Raw genomic sequence first — 12,447 nt, 5'->3', positions numbered from 1 at the left:
CAGACCTGCTGAGCTTTTCCAGCAACTTTGTTTTTGTTCCAGAGTTACAACATGCGCAGTTCTTTCAGTTTTTAATAATATTCTCTGTATTTGAGACATTGTCTCACCAAGGCCCTGTATAACTGAAGTCTAATATCCGTACCTTTAGTTTTCTCACATTTTATTTTTTGGGCCAGATTAACCTTTCAGTGATTCTACCCATTCTTTACATTCTAACCAAACATCTGAGCTGCAACTCGTCTTTGCACATTTTACTCAAGTTTGGTGTTTTTCCCAACTTCTCTAGTTGGCCTTGGATGGTGAGCCCTCCCTTTAGAATGTTTCTTTATAGTTGGAATATATTTATACCATACGTTCTGAAATATTCCCTTTAATGTCTGCTGCTATTGACTATTCCCTAGCCTAGTATGCCAGTTCACTTCAGCTCGCTCATGCCAATATAGATGCCTTTAAATTGAAAATACAAGTCTTGCTGCTTCTCTCCTTTCTATGTGGGATTGGTGGTGTCATGCAGGCATCTGTATTGGGACCCCAGCTAATTACGACATTGATTAATGACTTTGACATATGACAGAAACCCATAAATCAAAATAAACGGCAGTATTGTAAGATGTGTGAATGGAACCATTAAATTACAAAGCAGTTTTTAATAAATTAATCAAGTTGGAAAAACTGTGGCAACTGGATTTTAATGTAGGTCAATGCTAAGAGCACCTTAAGCATTAAACAGAGAAATCGGAATATTTCCCAAATGATGGAAATGCATAAAGAGACTTAGGAGACCAGGTACATAGATCATTGAAGTTTCATGAACTGGTCCTAAAAACACCTGATGAAATGCTGGTCTTAATGTCTATTGAACTGGAGTGCAAGGAGGTAGAAATTATGCAAAGTCATACGAAGCTATGATTAGATCGCAAATGCAGTATAGTGAACAGTCTGGGCCCACGTAGGTAGGATAGTGGGCTTTGGACTCCAAGGGTTAAATCACAAAGAGATTAGACAAACAAGGTTAGTATTCCCTGAAATCCAGGTGAAGGGATGATTTTAATCAAAGTTTTCACAGTTTTCAAGGGGAACAAATAGGTAAGTTAGATAGAAACTGTTGTGAGTTGAGGAGTCTAGGTCAAGGGGCATAATCTAAAAAGGTTAGCGACAAACTTTCAAAAGTGAAGTCAGGAAGTATTTCTACCTGCAAAAAGGTAGAAGGACTAAACCTTCTTGCACAAAAAAAAAGACTGACACCAAGTCATGAACCAATCCAGCCTTCATTAGCTCACCAGCATTATTCCTAAATTTAGTAACAGTAAGCAGACAGCACAGAAACAGGGCATTCGAACCAAATACATATGGATTGTGTGCTCGACACAAGCCTCCTCTCATCCCATTTCATCCAATGCTAATAACAGGCCTTTCTGTTCCTTTCCCCAGCATGGCTTCCTGATTCCCTCCATGCTATTTAGTACAACAATGCTTTGAGACAGTGATTTCCATATTCTCTGCATAAACAGGATTTTCCTGACGTCATTTTTGGATATATTAGTTACCTACCTTCAATATACGGTTCCTAGTTCTAGTCTCACCCACAAATTGAAGCAATCTCTTTATTTCTACCCTATCAAACACTTCAGTTATTCTAAACACCTTTAGCAGGACACATCATCACCCTCTTTTCTGGAGAAAAAGAAGCCCGTTTTGTTCAGCCTTTTCTGAAAAGGATAGTCTCCTGGTTATGAATGGTTCAAGTTAAAGTTGCATTCCTTCAGTCCGAGTAACACCAGTGACTAACATGTCTCATATCAATTGGTACCTACATCCTTTTGTTTGGAAGTCAACGTTCAATTTGGAAAATAGGCTCAGGATTTACCTGCCTTAATCCTTTTAGTACAAGATCACTTCTCAAGTGCTGAAGAAGCAATATTTTTCTACAATCTCTCCTGAAACAAAATCATTTCTGTGACAGAGAGGCTGATTGGAATGAGGGGCTAACTGCCTGTCTAAGCAGATATGGACTTCTACACTTCCCTCGCAGCAGGGAACCTTGGATCTAAACTTGCCTCTTGATGAATTTTGGCTTTAGGAAATCTAATATTTCTCAAGTTTGGATAGGCAGGTCAGCCCCACAAGTAGAAAACATTCCTTCTCACTCATCTACGCTGCAATAAGGCATCTCTTTTCCTCACGTACGTTAATTGCTTTATATAAATAATTTATTAGGTCCTTGTTGGAATACTGTTTTCTCACTTTCTGCTTTGGGTTATAATTGGCAATCAGGCTGTTTAAATGTGAACTATTCTTGTAAATGTTGCTAAAAATTGTTCTGTGGGGTATTCAAAATTACAAGTCAAACTTCACATTTTGAAGTTTGGTTTGCACTGGCAAAACTTAACTGTCTGCTGTCTCAGTCTCTATCATCACTTCATCAGATCACATGAAAGACCCTCAATACTGGTTCCATTGTCTCCTCCAGGTAAAGTGGCAGCAGTAGCTGAGGACACAACAGGAATTGGCCATTTGGCCTCTCAAGCTGATTCTGCTATTTGATTGTCTTCAATTTTATGTACCTGCCAGCCTTGGTTCCCTCAAAGCACAAGCCTAACAAAAAAAATGATCACTTCAGTCTTGAAGATTTTCATTCACCCTGACAATCCACTGCTTCTGGGAGGAAAAAAAAAGTGTTCTTGCACCAAATTCCTCTCCAGGCTTTTTGCACATTTTCTCCTGAAGGCATGGATTTCAGCCTGATGTCCAATTCCCGGGGGACTACATTCACTCTTGGTACATCAAACTGGCCAAGTGATAAACAGAAATGTAGGTCTCAAGCTCCAGAATACCCTCATAACATCTCTCCCTTATATAAAGGATGCTTCTTAGAAGTTAACACTTGATGAAGATTTTTTTTTGTCACCCATCCTAATTTTTTTCTTTGTTCATTCATTGGACATGTGAATGTTGCTGACTGGTCTAGCATTTATTGCCCATCCCCAATTGCCCTTGTGCAGGTGGCAGTGAGCTGTCATCTTGAACTTCTACAGTCATTTTGGTTTAGGTAGAACCACAATTCCGTTAGGGAAGGTGTTCCAAGATTTTGGCCCATCAAATGGCAGCACTGGCCTGGACGGTGTCATGCTTTGAGCATTGGTGAGTAATTATGATTTAATAATAACCATTTTAAAGTTCCTGGAAATGTTTTACTCAATAAAAGGTGCTTTATAAGTGCTTGTTGCTACTATCTGGGGCTTACATGCCTTCTGTCAGTTCCAATGGTAAATTTGAGCAAGGCAGCACCTGCCCACCACTCATACACGTACAAACACTGGTCTGGAAGTTAGAAGAACTTCAGATATAGATCACATCAAGACCCAATGATTTATTCCATTATTGGAAGCATAGCATCTAATGCAGACACATACATGTCTCAATGCAGATGCTGAGCAAATAAACTGGGCACGGCTGGGCCAGCAAAACTGCAGAAATAGTCACAAGCTCCACAAGATCAAGTGACAAGCAGATTAAATCTCAAACCTCGCTGCTGCGCATGTGCTGGTACAATAATCACCTGATCAAGCTCAGTAAGGCATTCACCCAAGCATTGCTCAGGGATTGGCGCTGTACTCTGCACTAGATTCAGTAATGAGGCTGATTGGGAAATCCTGGCTTGAATGAGGGGCGTGAGGCAGAGGCGGATGAAAGCAAGAGTAGAACACTTTACCCACCCCCTTCCACCAAACCCTCTTGAAAGCTTCCAGAGCAATGACCTCCCCCATTATAAAATATTGGGCCCATGTGGTCATCCTACTTTGCACCAAAGGGCTGATTTTAACCGAGTACTTCCATCATAGGGTCTCATATCCCTGAAGCGGAAAATCAGGAAATATGAGTCTGCTCCCAAGTCCTTCAGTGTCCCAATTACTTTCACCTCATCAATGGTTCTCAGGTATCCAACCAGATGTTCAGGCCTTGTCCCAACGTTTCTTAATGATAAAATAAATGGCCTTAAGTATTCCAGTGGACACTGTACGATCCTTCTCCAAGGAACATCTTCTGGGCACAGAGCTTACCATTGAAGAGAGGCAGGTAGTCTTCATTCACAGCGCTTTAGAAAAACCCATGAAACAAATTAAGCGAAATAGCACCTTAAAAAAGCAAACTTAGAAACTAAGTCAAATTAAAGTTTGGTTTTATGGTATTATATTGTACATTGATCACAGCAGCCTTCTGGCATTTCAAAAGATACCGCATGCTCCCTTTCCAAATGGAGCAATTATAGGAAACAATACCCTGCATTGGTGTACCTTATCAATTTATTTAATACCATCAACTGTTCTTGTCTGCCATGTGAGTGCACATCTGCATGGATGGGCTGGTTAGGAACAAGGAAAATGCAACCAATCAGCCTTACAGTATTTTTGTTTTGTTTTATACCAAGGGAATTTAATAGCAAACATAAACACACTCCCACTGTCATTGTCCTTTAATCAAATCGCAATCATGCTGTTGAACGACTGTTCAGCACCAGGCATTTAGAAAATGAAAATGCTGTTGTTGTGACATTCACAGTTTGTTAACAGTACGTGCAATTTTATAATTCAGTTAACTACAGAGTGTAACAGAACAAATACCAGATTTTTTTAAAAATGGGAACTATGTGTCACCAAGGTCATTTGTTCCGAATTGCAGAGTGCCCTCGAGAAAGGCCTTTCTCTACATTGTTCCTGCATCCCCTGATCCTATTGTCATGGCTTAAATCAGAGTGGCATTCCAGATCTCCCTCTTCTACTAACCTCATTATCTTGTATATCTCTACAAAAATTACTTCTTTAAGAAAACAAAATCATCTCTCAGCCACTTCCTTTAAAAGATTGAGAAGCTCAAATATCTCCAATTTTTCTTCATGCCCAAGTGAAAATTGAAACATTCACCACCTCCCCTTTCCCACTTCAAGATTTTCACAAGCTATTCCATCAGTTCCTAAGGGAATGGCAATCATAGCTGGCCTTAGGAGAACAAAATGTCCCTTCTTTTAGGGAATGGGAGTCAGTAGCACTTCTCATCCCCCACTCTTTCAAAAATTAAGCGATGATTTCATTCTTTTTCCAAACCAAAATGCGATGACTCAGCTTATCAGTCTTGCCAAACGAGCCATCATAGGTTTCAGAAACAAATAGAAACATTCAGTAAAGAACTGCATTCTTACGAGGATGCACAATATAAGTAACCGTACTTTAAAGCTCACACTTAAGTGCCAACTGGCTATTTGACTCCCATTCTCACAATAACCTTATGCAATATGGCCTTTGAACAAGGATCACTAAGCAACAACACAAAGCAAGATTTGATTTGAAACCGTGCCATAAAGAGTCAAAGGTCCCAGGTAAGTTAATATTTGTCAGACAATGATGAGGATGCTACATTTGAATTCAAGCTGCCCTCTTGAAAAAGTGAGGGAGGGGTGGTGTGAGTGGGTGGACAATGAGTCTAAGAAATGCAACTGTTCCAGTTGAGGTCACCAAGTAACTGCTGCTGGAAAAAGGCCAACACAATGTGGCTCAACTATAGTGCCCCTACAATCAAAGCCTGCTAACTAGACTCACCAACTAAAAATGGGGACTAGCAATGGACTATGGAACAACATCCAGCTGCATGTTGCAGGTTTTAACTCAATACCATTAACCACTTTCTAAGCGAAACAAGTGATGCACAGGTACTGGGCACCAGAGGTACAACTTGGAAAGTTATGAAAGCTTCGAAGAGACACGCTCCCTCGTGTAAGCAATCCTCTCTTGATTACGTGGATAGAAATAGTGTGCAAGAGGAGAAAGGAGATTGGCACTAAGTAATGATGTTTGTTTTGAGAACGGCACGGTGGCTCAGTGGTTAACATTGCTGCCTCACAGCACCAGGAACCCAGGTTCAATTCCAGCCTCAGGTGACTGTCTGTGTAGAGTTTGCACATTCTCCCTGTGTCTGCGTGGGTTTCCTTTGGGTGCTCTGGTTTCCTCCCACAGTCCAAAGATATGCAGGCTAGGTGGATTGGCCATGCTACATTGCCTGTCGTGCAATGAACACCATGACTGAATACCCCAAAAAGCCTTAGAAATCATCAGGAAAAGTGGAGAAGGCAAAGAAACAAAGGCCATTTAGCATTAGTTTCAAAACAGATCATTGGCCTAAGTATTTCAAAAAGGTTGTTTCTATTTCTATTTGCCCCATTCATCTGACCTTTGGGAGAAAGAAGAGTAGATATAAGGTTTGAAAGCCGAGTCAACACAATCCAGTCAAGCACCTGTACAAATACTCCATCAGCTTTTTAAAAAAAGTCAACAAGCATCACGGTCAGTTACATGGATGATTTATTTACTGAAACACCTTGCGTAAATCTGAGCTGTGTTCCTGCTGCATTAATTTTCAGTAAGGCTTTATTGCCTCCGACAAGGCATTTTTTTTTAAGGTTACAAAGCATACTAATCACTAGCACCAATTAGTAGCAGCTGAAGGAGCTTCCTAATTGTTGAGCGAGAGATGGAAAGCATATTTAAAAGCATTGCTGTTACAGTCAGCGTATTACATAAGTTACTGCTATGGAGTGATGATGGAAGTTCCCAGGTATGAGGTATCATGACAAGCAGAGGAACCTGTGTGGTTTTTGTAGAATCATGCAAAACAGGATCATTTCAGCCCATTAAGTCTGCGACAGTTGCTTTAAAACAGCTAATCCAGTTATCCCAAGACCCCTGCTCTTCCCTCATCATCCTGCAATCTTAGCTTCAGGACAAGTGTGTACCCACTTTTATCTGTGTGGTTGACAAGTTCACTTACGTGGGGTCAATAAAACATTTATCTACCATGACAAGACTTGAAGTACAAAGCAGGGTGATTGGTGACAGGCTGTGGAGCAGAGATGGTTTTCTCCTGTAAATGTTATCTAATGTTACATCTCACCACACAATCAGCATTGTGGTACACTACACAAAGATTCCTCTAACCTATTCCATCCTTTTCCAACTCAAAAATCTCAATCAAGAAAGAACTCATTCCAACTGCTGGTAGGATGGCCAATCCGAGCTGAGGAACAGTCCTGCTCTAACAATCCTGTTTTTTTTCATGAGTCTCTATTTAATATGTAGATCAAATAATGGAAACCTCCAGACATTAATCACCTTAAAAGAGATGCTGTCAATGAAATCTCCAAACACAATTAATCCTGACACTTGAGAGTCATTAAAATTAGCTCAAAATTAAATATTTGTTACTTGACTTAGAAGCAGAATCTAGATATCACTCCGTAATCAGAGAAAATATAACAAAGGAATTAATTTAGTCTTGCACTCCAATTGAGCATATAAACCTTTTAGGATAACATCCCCTTTCCAAAATCAAGTCATTTGGCTCAGGCCCCCTGAAGATTAACTCGATTCTGCACAGTAAAACTTATACATTAACTGGGCTTATTGGGAGTTTCATCACCTAATGCTAAGATTAAGCTTCTAGAACGCACTGTCAGAGGAGATGGTGGAAGCAGGCACATTGGTGACATTTAGGAGGTATCTCGATGAGTAGGAAGGGAATAGAAGGATACGGACCAAATAAGGCCAAAAGATTTGTTAGTTTAGTCAGGGCATGATGATTGGTACAGGCTTGGAGGGCTGAATGGCCTGTTCCTGTGCCCTACTTCTCTTCTGTTCTTCAGCAATAATGGTTTCAAAGATAGGTTTGTTCTTAAAGCAGGAGACATAGGATATGATGGGCCAGCACAAAGAACCCAAGGCAACATCAATATACATCTTATATCAACCTTCTGAATCTTCCGTAGTTAATTCCCAATCATGTGGGCTGCTCAGATATTCTAGAATAATGTCAAAATATCCCATTTTGGTGGCAATTTTTCAGTTTCAATAAGTCAAATCTGGATTAAAACTTCAAAAATAAAAACTATTATTCTGAAAATGATGGCTTGCTAAACAAACTTTCATATTGGTTCCTGACTGACGTCCTGCATTGTTTTTATCTTGCAAATAGGTTGGGACAGTTTTCTTTGAGAATGGTCAGTTCTGAATGGTCATATCCATGTGTAATTGTTGAAGTAGTGCAAAGAACTAATGGTGTCTTTAATGTACTGAATGTCTAATGACAAGGTGACGAACCTGTGAGTTTTCAGGGTACTCTTATGGATTAGCATGAAGCTGCAAGGCAGTCCCATAGGGTGGGACATGGACCAAACAAGCATCACCGCCCAACTGTGAGACAGAGATGACATCTCTTCAAAGCAGGGGGATGGGTTTGCTAACTTACATTTTGCCTATTCAAGAGAAACAAGGAGAATCAAAGAATTTCTTTTCAAACATAATTAAAGTTGAGAGAGAAAAAGTACATCACACTGACTGCAGAGACATCTGCTTCCCAGTTCTCTTAGTTAATCGCTTTGAATTTCTATCTCAACTTGCCTGGTTACAGCTACACTTTAGAGATAGCAAAAGCTGCAGATGCTGGAGTCAGAGACAACACAGTATGGAGTTGGAGGAACACAGCAGGCCAGGCTCCACACTGTGTTGGCTCTACAGCTAAACTTTAGTTTTTTGCTCAGATTTTTCAGACCATCAGAATTGTGGGAAATTCCAATTTCTGCCCTCTGACCCAGGGTCTTATCTCAAGCTTGTTTTTCCAAATGTACAGCTATCTGTGAATAGCACAAGCGCATGCATTAACTTGACTAAGATGTACACAGGGTTATCAATTTTAACTATTTCTTCTGTACTACGCATGAGCTTTCAGCTTCTGACACATAAATCCTGTCTGAAATCCAGGTTACCTCCTTGCCAAGTTACTTGCACGTGTACTGGAGGGCATCTAAACCCTTGTGGAAAGTATCCAGCTGCTTTAGATTTATAAAGATAATCACTGTGCTGTATACAACTTGAATACAGTGAACCATAACCCGCTCACAAACAAAATGAGCATTTCTGCAGAGTGGGGCCAAGATCAGTAACCAGCAGCTGGAGTGGGGCAGCACTCACTAAGATTGTAGCAGCCAAGAATCTCTTAGCTTGGACTCAGTACAACACAGCAGCATAGTCCCTCTGGAGCCAGGGGCAACCCCCATGCACCCCACACCCCACACCCCACCCCACCCCAACACCAATTCCATTGTTCAATTCCTTTCCATCCATTCAAATAGCAAGCTGCAGTGCCAACTCTAAGCAAAGCAAGCTGAGACATGCAAAGAAATCTACCCAAGGAATTGTCCATTCAGCTGCCCTGAGGGGCTACCTTTCAAATGGTTTGTTGAAACAGAGATTTCAACCAAGAAGTTGATTGAGGGATGGTAGCATATCACTGATCAGTTTACCCTGTCACATTTCACCTATTCCAGACTTGTATTATAATGTGACTGAGCACATTAATTAAAAATATCTACGTTTGACCCTTTAGTCACTAACCCACTAATGGACAACATCTCAGTACAGTGTGAATCCTGCCCCAACGAAACTTGTTTTATTTTAATGAGCAACAAAATCCATTTCCCAGTCTACAAACACTAACTTTTTCATAAATTCTGAACACAATTGCTGGTTGTAGTAAAAGAACTCATGCCGTATAGAAACCACACTGAAAGTGCATCTTCAGCAAATGGTCAACTTGGAACAACAAGCAATAAAAGCACTAAACTACTTGGGTGCGCACATTGCCTTGCACTTCATCAACACGACCCCCCTGGGGAAAGCCAGCTCCTCCTACCTTTTTCAGCTTGCCACTCTTAGTCCCCACAAACACCAGTGAGTGGTCATTATAAACGTATGAAATCACTGAGCTCATTCGGTCTCGGTCCTCAGAGAACAGGGGGATGCCCTGCATGAGAGTGGAGCCACCTAATGGAGCGTTAATGTCCAGTCCGCAGAAGCTGTCATCAATGGGAACAGGCTGCAAAGAAAATAGAGGAACAATTGTTAAAACAAAGATTTCTCAGCAATAAACAATGTTAAATCAATGTTCATCATCCATTGGAAATGGAATAGATGACAATTTGAGCCCATCCCATTGGCTGAACAAAACCTGTCCCTCGGATGATTTTCATTCCAATGGTGTTTTTTTTTTGGGTGAAGTGCCAGGCAGGATTCACCCAATGAAATATTTATCATTATAGATGAAGTATGACATTTTTGCACCCTTCAGCAGGTAGGCCATAAATCCTCCTATATAACCCCACAACATTACGTTGAGTCTAACAACATTTGCTTCAGAAAAGTCATTTCTTTTAATTAGTTGCACCAGAATGGAATCAAATACTTTGACTTGGCATTCATCATTGCATCTTCCTTCCCCCAAAAACTCCAAAAATATTCCCCTTGAAATAGGGAATATGAGACAATACAATGCACTGCAGGTTACTTGCCCACTTGCCTGGATGAGTACAGCTCCAACAACAATCAAGAAGCTTGACTCATCCAGGATAAAGCAACCTGCTTGACTGGCACCAGACTCACAACCATGCACTCCTTCCATTACTGAGACATATTAGCAGCAGTGTGTACCATCTACACAATGCACTGCAGAAATTCACCAAAGCTCCTTAGAACTAGTTATTTGGATACAGAACTGGCTCGAAGGTGGAAGACAGAAGGTAGTGGTGGAGGGTTGCTTTTCTGACTGGAGGCTTGTGACTAGCGGTATGCCACATGGTTCGGTGCTGGGTCCACTTTTCTTCATTTATGTAAATGATTTGGAGGTGAACATAGGAGGTATGGTTAGTAAGTTTGCAGATGACACCAAAATTGCAGGTGTAGTGGACAGAGAAGAAGGTTACCTCAGCGTGCAATGGGATCTCGGTCAGATGGACCAATGGGCCGGGGAGGGACAAATGGAGTTTAATTTAGATAAATGTGTGGTACTGCATTTTGGAAAGGCAAATCAAGGCAGAAGTGCCCCAACCTCTGACCAGGAGACCTGGGCTCAAATCCCACCATCTCCAGAGTTGTGTAATAACATGTCTAGACGAGGTGATTAAAAAGTAAATATCTCCTCTCCTGATCAAGGGTCTTGTGTAACAGTGGTAGTATTCCCACATCCACGTGGGGTAAGAACTTACAGGTTGTTCGAAATAACAACTTCCCTGGTTCGGCTTCAGAATAATTCCACAGGCACATTACATTCACAAATGTGCAGATGAGGAATCAGTTCAATGTTTTATCTAAAAAAACAGCACCGGACAGTGCAGCACACCTTTAGTACTCAACTGAAATGTCAACTCTCCAAACTTTTTCTTTAAAAACAAAGAGCGACTAACATGAATTGGTTGCTAAACTAAACCACTGGAAGCTATAAATAGATTATTAGCTTGAAGTGCAACTTGAGGCCATATGTACTTATGGAAATGGCCTTCAATTTTACTTCACAATATTAATCAATAATTTGAATAGGCTTATCAGTTTCAGTGTGCTTGATGGGTGATATTACCACCATGCAAAAGGCAAATCGTTCTCTGAAAGAAAGATCCTATTCAGTTAATTAACTATGTGGGCAAAGTATCTTTAATCATTGCAGAGACTAACCTTCCTCTCACTGTGGCCATTTTGTGGAATTAATTTGTACATCGGGATTACAGCAGATAAAAAGAATCGCTCGTCAGTCCACTGCAGAACTGAACGATGTAGCATGATGGAAGGTGGAACAAACAAAGGTCCCAAACAGCCTCTCAGATGGGCATGAAATTGGTATGGCATTATGAGCACAGGTTTGCACTTATCTCTCAATTAGATGATCTGACCGTTATCACATTGCCGTTAGTGTGAATTTGCAGTTTGCAAAAATGCTGCCATATTCCTTTCTTCACAACAGTGATTACACTTCAAAAAGTATTTCTTTATCTGTAAAATGCTTTGGGACATCTGGAGGTGAAAAATACAAGCTTTTCTTTTCTAAAAAAAAATCATAGATACTGCAGAGCCAACTGGTTTTTCATGGATAGTTACCCAAAGGAGAAAGAAAATGGGTCTCAAGCCTTTCCATTACAAATATTATTGCTATTGGCATGGGCTAGGAAATGGTCACATTTCCCTTTCAAGATGCAATACTTGGTAACTGCGAAGTAAGGAACAGTTCAAACTGAAGGCATTGTGAGCCATGCCTGGTGTAGAAGTACTGGACATCAAGCCAGGAACGAAGCCAGCATTCCTTTCACAGTACTGTATGAAAAACTATTTTGTTCCCAAAGAACTAAAAGGACACCAGTTTGATTCTAGACCTTAGTTCAATTAATAGGACAGGGCACTGCTATGTGCTCATCGACCAATTGAAAGAATTATCCAACACATGCTGACCATATAGTGATTGATACTTTTCACTTCCATTTACGTCTGCACTGCCTTTATTTAGACTGCGATGAATGCACAAGGGGCCAGCACTAATAGCAATGAAGGGCACCACAAGGTTAGTAGCTCGTAGACGCTATTG

General features: G+C 40.7%; 1 protein-coding gene across 7 annotated transcripts in view; it reads right to left on the bottom strand.

Moving 5' to 3' along the window:
- The window catches only part of LOC109911687 (plexin-A4-like), a 258,283-nt gene that overhangs the window by 227,278 nt on the left and 18,558 nt on the right, over positions 1 to 12,447 (bottom strand). For all 7 annotated transcript variants that reach the window (XM_048610374.1, XM_048610372.1, XM_048610378.1 and 4 more), the window contains exon 3: positions 9,736 to 9,918. In XM_048610374.1, coding sequence (XP_048466331.1) covers positions 9,736 to 9,918 — 183 coding nt within the window. The remainder of the gene's footprint in view (positions 1 to 9,735; positions 9,919 to 12,447) is intronic.

The sequence above is a fragment of the Rhincodon typus genome, chromosome 22 (genome assembly GCF_021869965.1).
Source record: "Rhincodon typus isolate 14 chromosome 22, sRhiTyp1.1, whole genome shotgun sequence".
In the NCBI taxonomy this organism is placed as follows: Eukaryota; Metazoa; Chordata; class Chondrichthyes; order Orectolobiformes; family Rhincodontidae; genus Rhincodon; species Rhincodon typus.
This window is presented reverse-complemented; position numbering and strand designations above follow the sequence as displayed.